General features: G+C 40.1%; 1 protein-coding gene and 1 long non-coding RNA gene across 2 annotated transcripts; one reads left to right on the forward strand and one right to left on the reverse strand.

The window, feature by feature from the left end:
- Positions 1-282: 282 nt before the first annotated feature.
- golgb1 (golgin B1) lies at positions 283-21527 on the reverse strand. The gene is given in 21 exon segments (XM_048157027.1): positions 283-1527; positions 1661-1751; positions 2049-2120; positions 2773-2858; positions 3130-3283; positions 3478-3662; positions 3745-4566; positions 4684-4917; positions 5031-5454; positions 5551-9004; positions 9007-10641; positions 10985-11054; positions 11728-11810; positions 11965-13342; positions 13686-13799; positions 14681-14800; positions 16088-16243; positions 16457-16579; positions 16688-16858; positions 19574-19661; positions 21395-21527. Coding segments are annotated over 20 exon segments (9591 nt in total). The 5' UTR covers positions 19655-19661; positions 21395-21527; the 3' UTR covers positions 283-1389.
- On the forward strand, positions 20895-22581 carry LOC125246165. The gene is made up of 2 exons (XR_007179758.1): positions 20895-21183; positions 21412-22581. It is a non-coding gene; the product is annotated as an uncharacterized LOC125246165 (long non-coding RNA).
- Positions 22582-23107: the final 526 nt, after the last annotated feature.

Here is a 23107-nt window from a genome sequence, read left to right on the forward strand (position 1 = left end):
CTTAAAAACTATAAATAAACGTATATGTAATAGTAGTATTATATATTTTTAATGATTCTTCGTTGTATTTATGAAATATTTTATGTTTGGGTCAGAGCAACACAAACTGTGCAGGACCACTGAAGCATTCGGCACGGTTAAAAGAACTCAAAATTATTGCAATGATTGTGTATTTATTCCAAACACATAAAATAATTAAGTATTAATTAAAATCAAAGGTTTACTGTACAATCTGCTGTACAAGAACAGCACCACCATGTCATGCAAACACATAGATGTGTATGTCCTCCCATAAATAGACTTTATTTCCAAAAAATAGCCCCTACAACAGGGTAGCAGGAGGAAGAGAAAGGATCATTTACAGAGATTTTACAGATAAAACACTCACTGGGCTGTGCTTAAAATCTCACTGTAAGAGACAACATTTTAACCATAATCTAATCCAGCCCTATACAGCCCAAACAGATCTGAGTGACAGTAGAATAGTGAGAATAGGAAGTCCGGCTCTGGCTCGGAAAACGGAAAATAAGCAGAACATGAATGACTTGAACTGAAACATAATCAAAACATCTAAAGTAATTGGTAATAACATGTCTTGAGATTAAGGTATTTCATTTATGTCTTTAAGGTTGAATGAAAGCAATAGTAGTCCAGGTGTAAAGACCATGATGTGTAGTGTGTTAAAGAAAATAAACAACAAAACCAACAAATAAACCAGGGGAAAAAAACACCAATTAAAATGGACAAATATAAATGACAGTATTGCACCAAGCTGGCAAACTAGTCTGCCATGACAGAGAGAGTCAGCAAACTAACACGTTTCTTGTAGACACATACAGTAACTATCAGCTTTGCCATTACTTTTGAACGCACTGACTTTATGCAGAAATAAAGAGATATCAAGAAAACTAATTATAGGAAGTTGGAATGTGGTCAAAATAAGTCTTCTTGTGTCTACCTTTATGCAATCTGACAGACATTGTGAAAGACCCTGTTTTACAGAAAGAAAGGAAGAAAAAGAACCTGACACTATACCATGTCAACTTCATCTACATTTTCCAAATAATGCATAAACATTCCTTCGTAAATGAGGGCGTTCTTAAAGGGTAATACCATGTTCTTGAGGAAGTGCAGGTAGTGCTCTAGTGTTACTAGTATGGTCAAGCCCCATTAAAACTGGGTGGAAATGATTTTTGTCAGAGCGCTCCGATAAAAAGAGAACAAAACAAACAGATCAGATGTAACTTTGGTAAATAAGCAAGGAAAAATGTTCACAGACAATTTGTAAATTAGTTAATCCTGTATTAAATAATGTGTCCCATTTGATTTGTTTTGTATAAGTGAATGAGTATGTAACTGTCTCTCTCAGTTAAGCGTTATGAGTCTCTCTCACAGATATCCTCCCATGCATAGCAGCAACAGCACGTGAACAGTCAGCAGGTAGAGTGACACCAGCAGAGGGGTGCGCTGACGAGAGCAGAAGGCGACTCGCAGCATCCGCAGCAGCCCAGGTCCACCACTACGAGTCTGAAATAAAGAAAATATATATAAAAATATATCCAAACATACGTGTGTGTGTGTGTGTGTGTGTATATATATATATATATATATATATATACACATCAAATGATGTGGAATTGCATTGAGGGTTTGTGTTTACCCGAATAACAGCACCCTCTGGTGGCTCAATAAGTACAGCTGTCTCTGACGTCATGGCTTGAGACGCTGTCTGCCACTCACCCTGTGTATAGCTGTGAATGAAGAAGGAAAATGACACATGTAATATTTAGTCTTTAATCATTATTTTATGGATTTAAATGTGAAAAGCAAAGAATTAAATATGTGAATGAAAACTACAGTTGGTTCATATATGCAGTGTCTCCAAAAATATAAGTAGTTCATATTAATATCATTAATAAGCGTCTGAAAGCGTCCAAATAATTTTTGGGAGAATTGTATATGACAGATTTCACATAAAGGCAGTCTGCGGCAATAATGCCCACAGCCAGGAGCAGTGAGTTGATCTTAATCTGAGATTAGGGTCAGACCGTTTGAGGCGATCCTGTGCAGCGATGAGTTGCTCCTCTACTCTGAGTCTCTGTTCTGACTCCTCATCCAACCTGACAGAACCACACACATAGAGTTACTGTACAACACTGGTAAGTGGGGAAATGAAAGTTGACACATGGAAAGTCACTGAAAGAGTCATAAGAGAGAACGATGTAACCTATGAGTTATAGTTTAATAACCTAATCAAGTAGTCTAGAAGTCATATTCTCAGGTAAATTACTGTTGATATTTGATCACCATCTATTTGAGAGAGCAGTAAAGTGTGGTAAACACAGTAGTGGGTAGATTACTTGCAAATTATAGTTCATCACTTATTCCAAATTACATGACAAAAATTTTAGTAAGTAACATAATCCATTACACATTTTAGGTAATATAATCGGACTACTTTTAGATTACTTTTCATTTACTTTTGACCTACTGTAACTCGCTAATGTATTCAAAACACTACAAACAATAGCCATTGATTAAAAAAAATTAAGACAGAAAAAAAACTAAACAAACAGATGAAAAGTGTTGAAAAAGATACGCTTAAATACTACATATCACATGCTTAATTCCTTTCAAATACAGTATTAGTAGTATGTTAGCTGTAGTATTATCTACATCTGCTATCACTGCAGTTTGTGGCACTAAAGAGATTGACATAATGCAACTGTAGATCAGTATAATTAATGAGAAGACTAAACTTGGCAGCAGTACCTTCTCTGGAGTTCAATGAACTCAGCTTTATATCCCTCATTGTGCTCTAGAGGGCCACCAGGTGCAGCGTCTACTGCAAGGCTTCCCTAAAGGACAAAGAAATCAGTACAATGAAACAGATCAAGGACTTCAAAGATCTATACTAAAGTGGGGTTAAAAAGTTTAAGACCACTAGAGAAATAAGCAAAATTGTGCAACAAGTCCCATCTCATATTACATAACAGTACAATGAAAAATATTTATTACTTATGAATGCCTCTAGCTACAAGAAAAGAGGTAGATGGATTGACTGAAAATAAAACATTTCTAGGCTGCTTCCAATATCTCGTACTTGAAAATGAGATTATAGCTTTTTACCTGTCTTTGTGTTTGCTCGTGCCGTAATTTTGATGCCCGTGCTTCCTCCAGCATGGCAGTAAGCTGGCGAACCTGTTGGTCCCTGTCTGAGAGGGTGGTCAGGGTCTGCTGCTTCAAGAGCTCAGCCTGACCCTGCCAGTCTATCATCTCGAGCCTACACATGAAAATAAAAAAGTAAGAAATTGTAAGAGAATTTTTACTTTTGGAGGGATAGAAATTCTGGTCAGAGTATACAAACATTTTCGACTAATTTCTTTAAAGTGGTTTTCTGCAAGACTATCACCAGAACGGCAGAACTGCAGAACTGCAGAGGGCAAAAAAGTAATGAGCTAATCCCATAAACCTTACCTGAGCATTTCAAGTTCTTGCTTATCTCTATCCATCTGGGCATCTTTATCATTCAGCTCTGCCATGATTTTTTCCTCTCGCTCCGCTGCCTTTCTTCTCTCTTCTTCCAAAGCCTGAGTGAGCCTGGATAGTTCACCAGATCCAAGTCGATCCAATTCAGACTTCTGCAAGTGCAGCTGTTCCAACTGAAGAACCAGGAGGGATGCAATTAATAGGTTGCAAATATATTTTTGTTTACAATAAATTATCAGCTAATTCATTACATACCATTCTTTCCCTGTCATTTTGCAGTGCTGCTAGAGCATTTTTTAGACTCCAGACTTCTCCTTTGGAGCCACTTGGGGGAGAAGCTGGGTGAACCGTCCGGTTTATTTCATCTAAACGGAGACGCAGCTCTTTGGCCTCACTGATAGCTTGATCTCTTGCGACCTGCATAGAAGCCATGGCTTGACCAAAAGACTTGTTCTGAGCTTGAAGCTGACTGGCTGCTTCCCTCTCCTCCAGAAGCTGTTGCTCCATCACCAACAAGTCTCGCGCCAACTCCGCCACCCTCTCCTCTGCTGTTTCAGCTTCGGTTCGCAGAACGCCACCTTCCCAGCGCAGCTCCTTCAACTCTTTGCTGTGGACTGCCTGGGTCTCCTTCTCCAATTCCAAGGTCTCCTCCAAGGTGGTGATGCGCTTTCTAGCAACTTGGAGCTGTTCCCTCAGCTTCTCTACCTCAGCCCCGGGTGCATCTTGCCTATCGACACTTCCTTCGCTGGCCTGGATCAAGTTCTCCTGCACCAATAGAGGTACCTTCCCTTGCGCAATGTCTTTTTCAAGAGCCTGAATATGGCTCTCAAGATTTTCTTTCTCTCTCTCCAGGAAACTGATGCGCTCTACTTGGGCAGCAAGAATCTGCTTATGCTGAGAGTCCTTCATAGCAAGAACCTGGTTCAGGTCATTTCTGTAACCATGAAGCTGGGCAGCCAGCTTGGCATTCTCAGCATTGAGGTCATCCCGCTGTGACAGCAAGGCTCGAAGCTCCTCCTTTAATCCGTTGTTTTCGCCTGCAGCCTCCTGGATAAGACTGTCCTTTTCCATCATTACCTGAAAGAACGTGAGATTTTGACAAGTCCCAATCTTAAAAGATACTCTGAATTATTTATGCAAATGAGGCTATGCATTTTTTTCAATATCTAATCAAATTATTCAGAGCAGCATTACCTGGAGATGTCTTTCCTCTAGCTGCTTGTATTGGCCGAGTACTCTGTCTCTGTCATTCTGCAGGGAGCCCATAGCCTTGGTAAAGGACTCCAGTTGAGCTCTGCTCTGGAAGGTATCCTCCTCAGCCTTACGGAGCCTCTCTTCTAAACCACGCAACTCCTCTCTCCTCTCCTCCAGCTCTTTCTCTGCCATCTCAGCCCTTCCATCTGCATCCTTTCTAGCCTCCTCTACAGCCTAAAAAAAAGAAAGTCTACTGTATTATTATATAGCATTAAATTACTAATAATGAGATAAACGGATATGCATGCATTCATTTCAGAAACTATGGTATTCAGTATATTAAGTACCTGTGTCACAGCTTGCTCCTTCTCACCAAGGAGCTCCATTTCCCTCTTCTCCTTCTCATCCAATGCAGCCTGAAGAGTTTCAGTAAGGTTCTTAGAAGATCCCAGGTCTGTCTCTAGTTGCTCAAGCCTCAAGTATAGTCTCTTTTCCTCTGTCTCCCTTTCCTTGATCACAGCACGTGCCTCATTAACATCACTCTGAAGCTTGTCCACTGCTTCTTCTAGGGCTTTGGTGCGGTGCCGCAGTCCCTCTGCCTCGGTCTCTAGGGTAGTCAGCTGGGTGCGAGTTTGGGTCAGGTTGGTTTCTACCAGAGTGAGCTTCTGCTGCAGTTCCCCTCTTTCTTTCTCAAGAGCTGCAAGGCTTTCATTATGTTTCTTTTCCACCTCAGACAGCTCTAGTTGTAGGTTCTCTTCTGCCTTTTGCATTCTGCAGACATACATTTTATTTATTATTGAAAATTTACTGTAACAATTAAAGTATAATTACCAGGTGTTAACAGAACCTGATTGAAACAAAACAAACCTTTCCAATAAACTCTGCAGCTCCTCTTTTTGGGTGGTCTCCCTCTGGAGTTGCTCAGCAAGTTCTTTGGCACGGGTTTCAGCCTCCCGAACATCAGCCTCCTTTTCCTGTAATTCACTATGAAAACGATTCTCCCATTGCTTGGCCTCATCCAGCACTCGATCACGATCATCCTGCAGGGATGACATGGAGCGCGAAAAGGCTGCCAACCGAGCCAGTGCTTCATCCAGACGGGCTTGCATTTCCTGGGCATGCCTGTCAGCGGCTTCAGCAATACTCCTAGCCTCTAGAGTTGCCTCTTCCTCCCTCTCCCTCTCTCTGTAAGATTTTTCTAGTCTTAATTCTATCTGTTTAAGCTCGGCTCCAAGGCGATACCTGACTTCATCCAGGGTACGCTCTGCATCTGCCTTCAACTCAGCCTCTTTGCTTTGTACCATTTGTTCTGCAGCTAGTTTTTCTGCTTGGGCCTGCTTTGCTTCTTCCAGTGCTATGTCCAGCTTCCCTTTACATGTTGAAAGTTCAGATGCAATACTTGTTCGGTCTTGCATGATCTTTGCAATTTCCATGCGTGCTGCCTCAAGTTCTGCACTCAGCTCATCTCTACCCAACAGCAATGACTTAACTTCTTTACCCAGTTCGCTTATTCTTTCCTGGTACTCAATGCAGTCTTTCTGTAGCTGACGTACTTCAAGTTGCTTTTCCCTCAGAAGTTCCTCAAGCTGACGTGTTCTGTTTTGACTACCTTCTTTAAACCTCTGTGCAGATTTCAACTTCTGCTCCAGCTCTCTATGTTTGCCTGCCTCAGCTTCTGCCTCTGTTCTTTCTCGTTGGGCCTGCCTCATGTCCTCCTCCATCCTGGCTGCCCGGCCCCTCTCACTTGCCACCTCAGCTTCCAGCTCAGCCCGCTCTCTCTCCAGTTTCTCCAATTCCCTCTGCATGTCAATGAGGCGATCACGACTGTCAGATGCCTCTTGCTGGTAGCCTGCAATGCTGCCATTGAGCTGAGCCAGCTGGTTCATCAACCGCTCCTCTAGGTCATCTCTTTCAGCCTCTAGGCTAGTGCGGAGTTCTTGCAGTTGGGTCTCTTTCTTAGAGCTCTCTTCCTTCAGGAGACCCTCTCTTTCTAAAGTCTCCTGAAGCTGCTGCTTGAGGGAATCCAGCTCTGCATTAAGCATGGATTCTTGCTTGTTTCTGGATTCCATGTGATCCTCAAGAGCAGCTTCAAGTTCCCTTATCTTAGTCTCTGCTGTTTCGAGAGAGGTCTCCAGTTCCTCGAGCCTCTCCTCAGTTTGAGCAGTCATTTTTGCATGCACTTCTGTGACTTCTTGTTCAAGTGCAGTACTAATGGATTCCACTGGCTTAGTGAGATTAGCTTCAGGGGAAATGCTAACATTCTGGTATTCTTGGATTTCAATTAAATCAGGACTTGTCTGCTGTGTGATGACTTTAACCTCCTTAATAGTCTCCATGGAGCATGTGTCCAGGGTTTCACTGCCCTTTTTGTCAATTTCCTCAGCCAAACGCTGTCTCAATTCCTCAGCTTCATGCTCCAAAGAGTTTTTATCAGCCATAGCAATATTATAATTTGTTTTCAAGGTCTCAAACTCTTGTTTGACTCTCTCAAGCTCTTGTTTCAGCTCAGTTTCTGTACGTGTGCCCAATTTCTTCTCTTCCTGCTCCCTAAGCTTTTCATTCTCCTCCTCTAGATCCATAATCTTTTGATGTTTGACCTTGGCAAATTTTCTCATTTTTTCTTTCACAACATCCACCTCCTTCATAGCTTCCTCAGCTAACCTCTCTGCCTCTTGTCTGGCTACCTCATGAGCTCGTGCCTTGGCTGCTAACTCCTGCCTCTCCTGTCGAGCGGCTTCAAGCACTCTTCTCACTCGTTCAGCTTCATCACTCACATTTTCATATGACTTGAGGAGGGATTCATATTCTTCTTTCATGCTTTGCACCTTATCTTCCAGCTGCCTGCACACTTGTTCGGATTCCTCTTTGGCACTCTCAGCTTGCCGTTTGCATGCATCCTTCTCATTCAAAACACCCTCCATAGCAAGTTTAAGGCTCTCACAGGATGCACTCAGACTCTGGTTTTCCAACAAAGTTCGATCCACCTCCTCAATTAACTTCTCCCTCTCTTCTCTTGACTTGTTCAGTTCCACCTCTATTAACTCCAGCTTCTGTTGTAGCTCTAATTTAATCTTCTCAGCAGAAGCCTGTTCCTCCTTCAATGCCTGTTTCTCTTTGATTGCCTCCTTGCGTGATACAAGAGCAGCCTGCAGTTTACGTTGAAGCTGTTGGAGTTTGGCACTATTATCTTTCTCTTCTTCCTCACGTTGTGGCATTTCTGCTTCCAGTTTTTTTACCCTATCTTGCTCAGCTTTAAGCTCTTCTTGTAATGAAGCAATCTGCTGATCTTTCGCCAATACCGTTTCCTGCATCTTAAGTAGAAGAGAACTTTGTTCATTAAGCTGTTGGCTTAAATCAATAATCTCATCATTCTTGTTTTTAAGAAATTGTTTAAATTCTTCCACTTCTGACTGAAGTGCTTTGATTGGGGACTCGGCATCAGAGATGCTTCTTTTAGCTGCTTCCCAAGCTTCGTCCACCTCCACTTTCAACTTCTCTGCATGAGCTTCGGCTCTTTGACATTTCTCCCTAAGAGCATCTATTTCCTCAGTGAGAGAATCAATCTGCCTCTCCTTTTCTCGCAAGACTTCAAGTTCTTGGGAAAGCTCTTTGAATTTGCAATCTGTGAGTGATTGAGAGGACTGGCTCTCTTGTAAACGCACCTCTAATTCCGCACGAGCAGCCTCCTCAACTCTTAATTCCTCCCGAAGAGCATTTATAATGTCCTCATGATCTTTTATCATGGGCTGCTGAGATTGCTCACCAGGTTTATGTTGTTGTGCCTCAGTCTCAGCTGAAGCAAAATCCACCCAGTCCTCCTGAACCCAATCATTTGTCTCTGGTTTCTCTAGATTCTTTGTAGTAGACCCAACATTACCGTCCACATTCACACTCACTAATTTATCTGCTGCATTCTTTGATTGTAGCAGACCCTCTAGCTCCATAACACGATTCAACAACCCAGTTTTCTCTCCCTCTTCAGTTTGGAGGCGTTTAAGAAGCTCACTGCACTCTTCTTTCTGTTGTTTCATCTGTTCAAGATGATGGCGATCTTTCTCTTGAGCTTTCGCAACAGTGTCCTCATAAGCATCAGTAGCTTCCTGAAGCTTTTTATGCAGTGTGTCAATGTCCGATTCCATGGACGCTATCTGCGAAAGAAGTCTATTTTTGTCGTCGGCTGCCTGTGACATTTGTTGTTCATTCATTTGTACATACTGCTTTGTCAAATGTTGTATTTCTGCATGCGACTCAGTCAATGCTTGATCTTGTTTATGGATTTTTTGTTCCAGATTTGTTAAGGTCTCATCTTTCAAATTAAGAGATCTCTGGTCTCTTGCAACAAAGCATCAAGTCTCTGTATTTCTAGATCTTTTTCCTTAATTTCATTTTTAAACTGAAGAGTTGTTCCCTCATTATCATCTCTTTCCTTTTCTTCCCTGCTCTCAGCCTCCTTCTCGAAGTCTGCAACTTTTTTCATCAATTCTTTCCGCTGTATCAGAGCTGCCTGCAGCTTTCTCTTGAACTGTTCTCCATCTTTCTTCATGGCAGCCATTTGAGTAACCAAGTCCTCTTTCTCTTTTCGTAAAGCAACAAGCTCCTCTTTTTCTGCTGTTTTATCCTCTTGGATTTTCTGTTGGTCATCCCTGACACTCTCAAGTTCATAAATTTGCTCTTTTAGCTTTTTGACTTCACTGGATAATACAAACTTTTCCTCTCCAGCCTGGAGTAGTTTGGCAGTCATGCTATCATTGAGTTCCATCATCTCCTGGTCTTTCTGTGAAAGACACTTTTGTAGGTCTTCCAGCTCAGCATTCCTGTCAATGAGAGCAGCTTTTGCCATGTCAGCTTCCTGGGAGACCTGCACTAACCTGCCCTCCATATCCAAGAGCTTCTGTTCCAGTTCAGAGGAAGCGAGCTCTCTGTCCTCCAGTTGAACAGCCAGCATTCTAGCTTGACCTTCTTGTTCAACAACTCTTTGTTGGGCTTCATCAAGGCCTGCCTGTAAAACTTGCAGCATATCATCTTTAGAGCAAACCTCTTCCTTCAAGTTCTCAAACTGCTTAGCGACACTTTGCCCATCTAATTTTTCTTGCTCAATCAATGCCTTCACTTCGATCAGCTCTTTCTCGTAGATGTTTGCCCTGGACTCAGCCTCATTTTTGGAAACTGTGAGTGACTTCAATGCTTCCTCCAGCTGGAAGACTTTCTCCTGTGATTGTAAGGCTGAGTCTTTAAACTGCTGAAGCTCTCCCAGAAGTTCACTATACCTTTTCTGAATCTCTTCAGCTAAGACCTGTGCAAAAGCTTGACCAGTGCTTGAATCTGTATTTAGCAGACTTCCCTCCTGTTGGCCAAGACGTATCTCTACAGTTTCATGGATAACTAAAGGTGGTGATTCAATATCAACTATGCAGCTAGTTGATGCAACCTGCTCTTCACAGGTCTCTTCCCAAGATTGTGTGGATAAGCGCAGTGAGGCAAAGTCCTGAACTTGGGCCGGCCACTCTTGAGTCCCATCTTGGTTGACTGCTTCCAGAAGAGTCCAGCTACTATGAGCCACCTCTGAATCACTGCTTGTCACCATCTCATCTGAGGAAGTACCCTTTGATTCTCCAGGAGAATCAGGTTGAGGTGCTATAAGCTCAGGGCTACTCTCATTACCAGCAGAGACAGACAGAACAGAGGTGTCTACTGCCACAAGTGTTGTCTCTTCCTCTTGTGAGGCTTCAAGAACCTCAGATAGAGCTGTAGAGTTGTCGTGCAACTCAGTGATGTCTCTTCTATTTACACTGTCCGCACTTTCCTCCTCTGGGATATTCAGAGTTTGGCATGTGGTGAATGACAGTTTTTCTCTGAGAGCAAAAAGTTCTCTTTCTCTGTCTGCAAGCTGCTGCTCCAGAAACAGTATCCGATCAGACTGTAATTCATTTTCTGAACTATGTCCATCTCCACTGTTATCTGAAACAGAAATCATGAGGCAACCAAGTGAAAATCATCAAATAACTTTAGCATGCACAATTAAGCATGCAAAATGTATCATGTTTAAACTGCATATTGTTTTAAGTCTAAATTCCTAACTTCCTGTTTATGTTTTGTTTTTGATTGAGGAAACCTGTCTTTCTGGTTGTCCTAACTAATATCTAAACATTACAAACACTGCAAACATTCTTCATTTAGAAACCACAATGTTCTCTACAAAAGAACAAGACAATTATGGAATAAAATGGAATTGTGTCACTTAAAAAAAAAGAACTGCAGTTCAAAGTACATTCAGCTACACAAGGGCAAACATTAAACTCACCCTGGTACGTCCTGTCCAAATCCTTCACAGACAGGTCAGTCACATGATCACCTAATGACTCACCAGTAACCTAGGAAAGACAAGCCCAAGTTATAACAAATGGTATGCTCACACTAATGCATGCTTATTGAGAGTGCATTTGTCTGCTGAATTCCCACAGTAACTGCAGTTATTTGAATACCATAACAGACCATACCTTTATTAATACTTCATAACTATGCCCTTTTATGTGGGGCCAGAAATAGGAATAGATGATGAGGATTATGATATCTCTGGCCTGATAATCTGTGAGACAAACCGTCTAGGCATTAATGTCACCTTGTGTCTGTTGCACCAGACACAGATTGTGTACATCCAAATGAGTTTGCTATAGCAGACACTTTGCCCTAGACAAGGGCATCTTATTCTGTGGACCATCTCCATTGCATCAATAACTTTTCAAGCTTGTTGTTAGGTGCAAATTGTAAGTCTGATCACTATGAAATCTAATAGAACAATAGCACAACTGTACAACAATCCATATGATTTGAATTATCATTCATGCAAATAGCATAAATAATGCATGACAGATTTAATACCAAAAACCCCAAGTACTTATCTGAACACTTTAGTATGAGCAAAAGTAATAGTGAAGATTGCCTTAACTCTTACTAATTGCATTTAAAAGACTAAAAAGAGCAACTGCTCTGAAAAACACAAAGCAATGTTTAAAACGCTTAAACATATTTTTGCAGTCCACCTACCTGAACAGTCAGAAGTTGTTGTTCCAGTTCCTGTATCCTAGCAACTGCTTCCTCTCCTTCAGCTGTGCTTTTATTGAGTTGACCTAGAGCATCAGGTGCATTAAGACATAATTACTTTTTGATCACAGTACAAACAACTTGCCCTATATTGTTGTTTTGGTTGATAAAAATGCTTCCAAGGACAGTTTACTCAAACCACAAAAGCTGCTTTGAACTTTGTTCTCCTGGGCTGTTTACCTTGCAGAGATTGTAGAGTGAGTGTGAGCTGAGATATGCGTGCTTGACTCTCCAGCTGTTCATCTGTAATGTTGCTCAGACGTGCTCCTATGGCAGGTAACACCTCTAAGAACTGTGCAGGGTCAGTAGGAACGGATATTTCCACCTCTGCCTCCCCAGTAGTTGTCAAAGACTGAATTCCTCTCCAAAGTTTCTCCAGTGCATCCTTGGTTTGAAGTCCTGCTTTATGATCCTCTTTATTGGCATCCAGTTTCTCTCTCAATGACTCAAGCTCATTTTCCATCTGTGCTAAGTGATCTCTTTCACTCTTAGATTCTTCTTCCCTAGCTCTTTCTACTTCTTCAAGCTTCTCCTGAAGATGATGAAGCTCTTCCATGCGACTTGCAACCTCCACCTCTAGCTTCTTTGTCATTTCCTCTTTCTGTTTCTCTGCGACTTCCAGACAGGCTTGCAAGTTGGCCAGCTCTGTCTCAAAGCTTGTTTGTCTCTCTTGTAATGTCTCCAGTCTTTCTCTCTCTTCAGCTGAAAGTTTTTCCCTCAGTTCATCCAACTCTGTCGTCTTTTTCAGTAATTCAGCATTGAGATCAATGATGGTCTGCTCTTTTTCACTTTCTGTTGTTTCTAATCTGGCTTCTAGAGATACTTTCATGTTGGCCAGCTCTGCCTCAAAGCTAGTCTTGCTCTCTTTAAATTTCTCCTGCATTTGGTCGTTCTCTCTTTCTTTGAATTCAAGCTTTGCTCTCATTTCATCCATCTCCGCTGTCATTTTCAGCAATTCACTGTTGAGAGCACTAATGGTCTGGTCCCTTTCACTTTCTTGTGTTTCTAATCTAGCTTCTAGAGATACTTTCATGTCGGCCAGCTCTGCCTCAAAGCTAATCTCTCTCTCTTTCAATTTCTCCAGCATTTCTTCCTTTTCTCTTCGCTCAGATTCAAGTTTCTCTCTCATTTCATCCAACTCTGTGGTCCTTTTCAGTAATTCAGCGTTGAGATTGGTAACATTGATGTTGAGTGCACTGATGGTATGCTCTCTCTCACTTTCTGATGTCTCCAATCTGGCTTCTAGGCATACTTTCATTTTGGCCAGTTCTGCCTCAAGGTCAGTTTCTCTTTCTTTCAATTTCGCCAACGTTTCTTCTTTCTCTCTTTCTTCAGATTCAAGTTTTGCTCTCATTTCATCCATCTCTGTTATCTTTTTCTGTAATTCAGTGTTGAGAGAATTGACGGTCTGACTCTCACTATCTGAAGCCTCTAGTCTGGCTCTAAGAGCCTGGAGTTCTTCCTCAGCTCGCATGGCCCACTGCTGCCTCTCCTCTTCTCTCAGTCTCTGGGCTTCTGCCAACTCCAGCTCCATCTGCCTGAACTGAGCAGTCAGAATCTGCACAATTGAAACATTCATCATGCTTAAGGGTCAACAAATAACTGGGCATATACATACTGTAAAAGGAAATAATCCTATAATAGTTTTGAATGAACTGCTTCTTTAATCTGAGATTTTAACCTAACCATCTGTAACCACAACAACACAACAAGAAATTCTGTTGGTTACATGGATTCTATTTTTAATCACTGCTGGGTATCCCCACCCTGCAGTGAAATCTAACTGCTACATAGTTGTATGTTGTTATGGACAAATATCTCTTGATAGACTGTGATGATTTGTAACATATTTTGCAGTAAAAATTCCAGGACACAGTGTAAACTATACGTGTTATGCTGACCTGTTTCTGCTGGTCTGCACTGTTGAGTTCCTGCTGCAACATTTCTAGGACTTCTGAACGAGAACGCAAGGACTCCTCCAACTCCTCTATGCGCTGCTGAGATGCACGAAGAGCCTGTAAAACAATAAACAGGATTAATGCAACACAGGACGAGATGTATAGATACTTGCTGCAGGGTTTGATTGATCAGAAATGAACAGACATGTAAAAGAACAGTCTTAATCTGAGCTTTCTTTCTTAATTCCTGTCCAACAACATGAACAAAACATAACATGCCAAGAGTTGGATGCTGCTCATAGAATGTGGAAATGCATACACCCTGAAACTAGACAGCTTAGATCAAAATTGCCATGGCAACATGATGAGCTATGATTTCATGCTTTATAATAACACACAAATATGGCTAAAACACCACCAACAAATGTTGATTGAAAGGAAATACTTAACCTTTAGATCAACAATTTCAGGAGGTCACAGAAAATATTATAACAATCACAGTAATATTATATAATCTTTATTATGCTCAAAATTAATATTATCTTGCCATTTTTGAAACCCTGTAAACAAAACATGGGACATGTCTGAATGCAGGTTATAATTTGTGTGACTGCATTATTTTCATGCAATAAAGATAAAATAAACGTGATAATAAAAATTAAATGAAACAGACAAAAATGTAAAAAATTAATCAATCAAAACTTATAGCATAAGGGTAACAGGCTTGTAAATTTCACCTAAATTAAGCTAAACCTCAGTAGCTAGCTAGTTTGGGACCTAATGTTGGTTTTGTAGTTAATGATAAACTTTATTTCCTATCTGCATCCCATCATTTTTTTTTTTTTTTTTTTTTTTTTACAATAACTTTGGTATGTTTGAGCTATCGAATACAGTCAACACTACAATCTGTGCAAAGATTGAGAAAATTAAATATCAAAGAAAATGGAATATTAAAAGTGAACCTTATTTATGGAAAGTGCCAAAAACATGAGAAATACCTGCTCTAAGTCAGGATCATTTGAGGCCTGCGTAAGACTGAGGAGTTCCTGCTCATGTTTAAGGATTTGATCTTGAAATCGGACATCTTTTTCTTTCACCACAGCTTGCAGGATTCGCACCTGATTCGATATAATATTTAAGAGTGAAAGACTGAGATCTGGGGCCGTATTCACAAAACATCTTAAGGCTAAAAGTAGCTCCTAAATTGCCGATTTAGGAGAAACTCTTAAAAATAATGGGCTTGTCAGTCCTAATTTTAGGAGTCCTAAATTTTTGCTCTAAGAGTTTTTCACAAAGCATTTTAGTGCTAAAACTAGCTCCTAAGTCTGTGAAACGTTAGGAGTAGTCAAGAGGACTCCTAAGTCACTAAGACCAAATCACAAACAATCCTAATCCACCCAAAGAAACTGAACACCATTGAGGGAATAACGATAGAGCCTTAGTTGCTGAACTTTTTCTTCATAAATGCAATACATTTTGATTTATAGATTTGAATCTACGATGAGATGCCAAAAATAAATATTGCCCAATTACCTGTGGCAGTGGTTTTCATGAGTTCACATTTACAAATGATTGAATAGAGTTAAAAAATAAAAAAATAAGCGTATTTGGTGTGCTGTCCAAGGGGATCGAGGGCTCTGAGCTTGGAATTTAGCCCAAACCCAAAGTTATCTCCGTATCCCCAGCGAGGAGCAGGGTGGTGGAGGGATGCAGAAAACTGTCGAAGTAACTATAGGCGAGTCGGCTCTCATCTGTGTATATATTCCTCCTCTCAAGCTGATTAGAAAGACTGTTTCAATGTGTTTCTCCCAAACTGTTTATAAAACATAATTTGTTGCTTGAATTCTGCAATCTCTTGATATGAAGACATCCAAGAGGCGGACAATTAACTGTATATACTAGTTTAATTAGTGACACTTAGCCTACATTCTAAAACTTTTATTTGAATATGGCAACATTTTTATTAAAAAATATTTGTTTGAATAGGACAACATTTGTATTTTAAAACCTTTAATTTAGTATGGAAACATGACACCTCATTCTACAATATTTCTATGATTAAATCGCTGACTCCTCCCCCATCAGCCAATCACTGTGTGTATGCTCCATAGCAACGAGGTCAACCCCGCCCTTACTCTTAGCTTAAGACTTCTCTCTATTCCTTAGTAAAAGTTAGTCTCAGCAACTTCGTGAATAGGTTTTAAGAGAAAACTCTTAGCTAAGAACTTTTACTGCTATTTAGGAGAACTCTTAGTGGTAAGATAAAATGTTTTGTGAATACAGCCCCAGACTATTACAGAAATAAAACAGTACCTTCAAAAACATTGATCATCATGAGACACATTTCAAGATCTTAACAAAATAAGCACCTCAGCTTAAAGACATATGCTCTGGGTGAAACACACCTGCTCTGCATGACCCTCCTCTCTCACACGTTGTTCAGCCTCCCAGAGCTGCTGTTGGAGGATCTTGTTGGACGACTCCGCCTGGCTGAGCTTTTCTTTCAGCTGCCGGAGTTCCTCCTCCACTTCTGGAGCCATTTGGAAGGAGCTCTCTGAATTCTAAAAAACGTTTCATCATCATAACACTGCAGGAAAAACTAATTAATTTTGCAAACACTGAGTATTTATTTAGATAAACAAAAAGCACCACAAATTATAATCATAATGGAATACATTGTTACATTAAATAATATAAGTTATAAATTGGCACACTACAAAAACGTTATCCAAGACCACATCATGCTTAAAATAACACAAATATGTCAACATTACCTGACTGCTGTTCAACGCTTCTTGTCCTTTGAGCTCAGCGATCTGTTTGTTTAGGGAGGCCATCTTGGCTTTGGCTTGCAGTTTAAGCTTTGTAAACTTGACTTCTGCCTGTTCTTTCTCCTCCTGTATGAGGACAAACACAGTTGCAAATCCAAAACCAAGCTTTAGACCTGTTAATATTCATGGTCTAGTTAGTGCCACTTCTTCCTTTTACATTATGCAAGCCCACACCTTGAGCTGTTTTTCAGTGCTGGCGAGCCGACTGTCCTTCTCTCGAATCAGCTCCTTCAGCTGAACCACCAGCTGCTCAGTCTGGGCCAGCCTCTCCAGGACCTCTTCTGGGGGCCCTGGGCCCTCCAGGGATGCTTCAGAATCAGGCTGGGGCTGAGGCACCAGCCCATCCTGCTCCAAAAACAACATTCAAAGAGTGCTCTTTAGATGGTTAATCACTCCCTTCTAACTATGTTAGTATTCAAGTCAGCATGAAATGGACCTATTTCAACATATTTTCTTATACATCTTACTGTTCATCCATGTATGCATCTCATTTTAACCTTGCAAAGTTTAATCAAAATGTCATAACTTGATCTTCCGGACTTCAGTTTGGTGATGTATGCCGGAATTCTCAAATCATTTAGTCCGCTTAGCCCCGCCCCCAATCAACTGCAAACTCACATTCATTTTTGAGTGCCATGCCCACATCTCAACATCTAATCAAGATTAGAGAACCAAGACCCCATCCAGCCTTTTTTCTTTTCCGATAATCTGTTACACTTGGATGTACATCACAATATGGAAGAAAATATCTGTTGCTACTTCTGTTTCATCACAACTTCAATAACAACTTGTGTTAAAGTCACCATGAAATCAAAATTGACTTTTTTTGTTTGGATGTTTTTTTTTGTGAATATTGCAGCAATTATTATAAATGATTTATCCATTCATTTATTTATTTTTTTTAATTCATGTGCCCTCGTAATCTTTAAATCAAAATAACTAGGGATGCACCGATTTTGGCTGATACCGATAACCAATAATTATTTATATTTTGAAAGCCGATAACCGATATATTGGCTGATAAATCTAAATCAAAATTATCTAATTTTTGAGAGCCCGATTACAAAAACAAAAGTGTACCAAGCACACAATTATAATGATCTCATTATAATTTTATGTAGCCTACATGACTACGCTGTACATGTTACACTTAACTGTATTTTCCTTTTTTGAAGCTATTCCAATCATATTTCAAGCAACTGAAAACCATCATGGCGAACAAAGCGCAGTAGGGTGTTCGATTCCAGGTTTTTTGGAATCGACTCCGACTCCCGACTCCCACTGTAGGAGTCGATGGAATCGACTCCTCGACTCCATTTATTGTACATCAAAACAAGGTCATAAATAAGCCAAGATGGCAGTCCTTACACACTTAATTTATTTTTCCCTGACGTGAAGCCTTAAAATCCCCTCATTAAAACAACACACGTTTAGCGAGACTGTCCAAATTAGTCCAATTTAGAGATGACTTGATGAGTAGCTGCTAATTGCTGATACCTAATTTTACCGAGAGAAAAGTCACGAAAAGCATCTGTGGTCAAATATTATGTCAGAATTAAATAAAAAAGAAAGCAGGGATTCTTTAACGAATTCATCTCATTATAATGGTCAGGGGATGGCGCTAAAAGTGCTTGGATATGAGAGTTAAAGATACAAAATACAATAATGTACACTTATTAATGTGTTGATGTTGTTGATGTGAGTGATGTTAGTTTAATGAACATAGTTAACTATGGAAAATCAAATCTATATTTATTGCAATAATATAAGCTACCATCAATACTAAAGCTGACATGGAGGTATGTATAATTACAAACTAAGTCACGACTGTTGTCTATTTCTAAAGTAAGCTACATGAATGTATGTGACAACGTTTCTGCGACAGCTCTCTGACGCGATTCGTCAGTGTCTGAATTCCTCGCTTCATTTCGTTCACTCCTTGCTTAGTGCACTTAACCATAGACATCATGCACTTAACTGCCATGCATTATGTAGGCTATGGATTTGAGAATCAGTAAACAAGTGAGCGATTCCGGACACAGCAACAGAGACGACACCGAGAGCCGATTCCTGTGCTGGAGTCGACCCCGACTCTGGGGCTATTCAGAGTCGAGGAATTGACTCTTTTGAAGTCGACTCCCCATCACTAATCTGAAGTGTCTCAGCTGAAGGAAATAATCTGTTATTTATTGGCTTTAATATATCGGCCAAATTTTCTTAACAGGCCGATAACATTAACATTAAAAATGAACATATCGGCCGATACCGATATGGTGGCCGATATATCGTGCATCCCTAAAAATATCTTCCCCCTCCCTCTTGCAGCGACATCTCTTCTCTTTTCCAATGATGTGTTTACTAGTGTGGGGGCGGGACAACCTGTCACTTATATGAGATCGACCAATAGCAAACCACAACCATCCAATGATCAAATAATTTCCCAAAGGACAAAATCAAGGCCTGCCCTACATTTTTTCCTATTGAATAAGCCACGTATGTCTCAATAAGAAAGAAAAGACTTTCGCAACTTCCATTTCATGCTCTTTTTCGTCCACTTATGCTTGACTTATCTTTAGTGATGCATGCAAGTCATTTTAAAGTCTGCATGAACCGGAAGTTGCTCCAGTGTTGTGACATATTACCAAGTGAAACAGAATATTGAATAGAGGGCAGGGTTTTACTTTAGCGCTCCTCCTCTCCATTTCTCACTCATAGCAGACACACGGTTGCAGGGGAGTGGTTTACACGTTTTCAACCCAAGCCGTCAAACTGACGTTATCAGAGAAGGAACGCCATTGCAGACCGGAAGTTTTCAGATTTTGATTAAAGATTACTGCAACAAACAATTTTTTTCTGTGTATTAACTTGCAAGGATTAATTGTTCACCACAAGACTGGTAACATGCACTAACAAAGTAAATAGGGTCGATTTTGATTTCATGCCGACTTTAAGATGGTAAAAGGCTAGTAAACTAACCCATAAATGTGAAAATAAGTACTTAAATGGGAAAATAAGGGCCTTTAACTGAGGTTTGATTGGTTCCAAGGTTTGTCTACTCACCTGGGAGTCTCCTTCGGAGCGTTCCTCACCCGAGAGCTCCTGGAGGACCGAGGACACCCCTTGGGTCAGCCGGCTAAACATGGCTGACCTGCATGTAAATATATAAAATGAAATGTTTGTTCACAGCTTGTTAGTTCATATTTTCTCAAGCTCTTTACTGTGTGAATTACTGAAACTGTTTTAACATGTTTAGGACAAAGATAAAAGCCAGAGTCTGAATTAAAGGGTTAGTTCACCCAAAAATGAAAATTCTGTCATTTAATACTCACCCTCATGCCGTTCCACACCAGTAAGACCTTCGTTCATCTTCACAACACAAATTAAGATATTTTAGTTGAAATCCGATGGCTCCGTGAGGCCTGCATAGGGAGCAATGACATTTCCTCTCTCAAGATCCATTAATGTACTAAAAACATATTTAAATCGGTTCATGCGAGTACAGTGGTTCAATATTAATATTATAAAGCGAAGAGAATATTTTTGGTGCGCCAAAAAAAAAAAAAAACGACTTATATAGTGATGGCTGATTTCAAAACACTGCTTTAGGAAGCTTCGGAGCGTTATGAATCAGTGTATCGAATCTGCTGTTCAGAGCGCCAAAGTCATGTGATTTCAGCAGTTTGGCGGTTTGACACGCGATCTGAATCATGATTCGATACGCTGATTCATTATGCTCTGAAGCTTCCTGAAGCATTGTTCTGAAATCGGCCATCGCTAAATATGTCGTTATTTTTTTTTTTGGCGCACCAAAAATATTCTCGTCGCTTTATATTAATATTGAACCACTGTACTCACATGAACTGTTTTTAGTACCTTTATTGGATCGTGAGAGAGGAAATGTCATTGCTCCCTATGGAGGCCTCATGGAGCCATCAGATTTCATCAAAAATATCTTCATTTGTGTTCTGAAGATGAATGAAGGTCTTACGGGTGTGGAACGACATGAGGGTGAGTAATAAATGACAGAATTTTCATTTTTGGGTGAACTAACCCTTTAATGCTTAAGCACAACAATGCCATTTTTATAGACTTATTTAAAGGGAAATTTGGTTCTCTATCAGGCAACACCAAGTAATGGCATTGAATATGATCATAGTAATTGTAAAAATTAAATTTAAACTTCATGTCAAGGCACCTTTGAAATACCATCTGGCCCTTGTAAATTAAATGGCATCTCGGTTGCATTACATCACATTAATAAATCCATACAGTGAACAAAGGAAAAGATCTAACAGTTTGGTATTTCTCATAGATTTTGATTGGACATTGACTGTGAACACATCACATCCATAAATAGAACACTTGATGAGCTCAAAACTGGATCCTTTATTGGTTACATAACGTGTGTCCCCTCTGCGGACAGTAGCTAAAGGAGGCGTGAACACAATAACAACACTGTGTCTATCTTTATTGATAATACATAACCACCCTTGGCAGAGCCATAAAGCGGAGAAAAACGAAGAGAACCGAACGACGCCGAAACAAATATATCTGACTGCGGCTGCGTCGCTTTCATTTTGTCTACACAACAGCAAAGATTATTCAGCGACTCTTCTTCCTTGTGTTTTAAAATCGATTGATATCAGCACAAATGATCGAGACGCATAAAGGTATGACTTTTATTTTATATGATGGTTATAAAACGGCATTGTTAAAGCCCAATGAGCGGCAGTAATGAGCGCAAGCTTTAAGTGAGCTCGTGCTGATGACTCGTAAACAACTGTAACGAATCGATATTTATAAACGTACTTGTGTTTGTGCATGTCAGCGACTGAATATGTTTAGAAGCAGCTTGTTAATGTTATTAAGCATGAAACTGACCTGTTTAATCGGCGCAGGGAAGAGCTGCGTGGTTTATTTGATCAATTTCGTCTCCAGGATTTCAGAGCCACATCACCAAACATCCCGGAAACAGAAACTCAGCGCTGTGATTGGACCACGCATGGGAGTGTGTGAAAACAACAAGTGACTCTGTGAGGCGCAAATACTGTACACCAAGGGACCGTCAACAAATATAAAACGTAAAATCAAAATGTAAGGACTAAGTAGGCATGGTTGCTTGCAAAAGATAATAGGAAGCAATTACAAATCATATTCTTGGTTTGGAGTTACTTAATGGTTCAAAACAGAATGGGAGGACATGATTTAAAGCTTAACATGCTTATTAATTACGGAAAACAGTTGGGACGCAGTCTCATTCTGTTGGCACACTACACCACAGTGTTTGTAATCTTTGTATCTCGCTCTGTGAACTGTTTTGTGGAAGTGATCAAGTGGATGTCGATGTTTGCCAGATACACAGTAGAGGTATTTGAATCCATTCATAGGAGCCTAAACTGGTGGACCAGAAGATGCAGTAGGACGTCCATAGAAATGCTCTCCAGCAGCGACACAGAATCGGAATGAGAAAGGACAATATGAACTCAAAGAATGATGTTTCTGGCAAAAAAATGAAGAACCCATGGATCTTAAATGGAGTTATAGACTCCAAGGAGAACAATACCATTGCATCCGTACATACTGTACATCTCAATTTTCTGTTCACTTCAAAGGGCTCACTGAAAGCAATGAGGTTAAGGGAGAGTCCACCACTGTGTTATAACCATGCCTGATAGACTGAAGACTGAACTCGACACCTGTTTTTCAAGTCTAAACCAGTATTTACTGGAATGAAAAACAATGCAAAAAAGTTAAGATAAGTAAATCTTACTTTATTTTGCCTCACAGTTAATCCTAAACAGTGTTGTTTTGCCCAAACAAGTTCTTTTTAAATCATCCACTGAATGCAGTTTAGCAGTGAGGGAGATGAGCCTAAAATTACTATTAGCACTTATGTGTCTGATTGGACATTATATGGTTGGAGCAGTTGTATGTTGCTTTAAATAATAATAGTAAAATGTATCCTGAAACAAGTGGGACTTGTATCATCAGTAGCAGAGAAAACTCAGATACTCTCGCACAGGGGTCCTCAAGATCAACTTTCCTGCAGAGATTAGCTCCAACCTGGATTAAACACACCTACCTACTTGCAACTTAGTAGTAATTAGCTTGTTCAGGTGTGTTTAATTAGGGTTGGAGCTAAACTCTGCAGGGAAGTGGATCTCGAGGTCCAGAGCTGAGGACCCCTGCTTTAGCAGGTTCATCATTTTTGTGTGATAACCTAAACTTTTTTAGCTCCAAAATATTATGTTTTAATTAGTCTGTCAGGGATCAACTAGGAATGCCGTATCCAAAGGAAGCTAAACAAGGGAAACACAGGGACCAGAAGACAGCTCTGTGACAGGGTCACTTTCACATTTCAGGGGTTCTCTGAAATTTACGGTATTTTAGTATGATATACTATTATAGTTTTTGTTAATATTTTTAATTAGATTTTATTTTTATACATTTCTGTTTTCATTTGAACTTTTAAGAAATTTTGTTTTTGTCTGTTTTGGACATTATGTTGGCTTGAGAAAGCCAACTTACTGAAATGGTATTTAAACTTAAAGATATTATTATTTTTCTGAGACTAAAAACTCTACAACTCAGACC

This window comes from Megalobrama amblycephala, linkage group LG14 (genome assembly GCF_018812025.1).
Source record: "Megalobrama amblycephala isolate DHTTF-2021 linkage group LG14, ASM1881202v1, whole genome shotgun sequence".
Lineage (NCBI taxonomy): Eukaryota > Metazoa > Chordata > Actinopteri > Cypriniformes > Xenocyprididae > Megalobrama > Megalobrama amblycephala.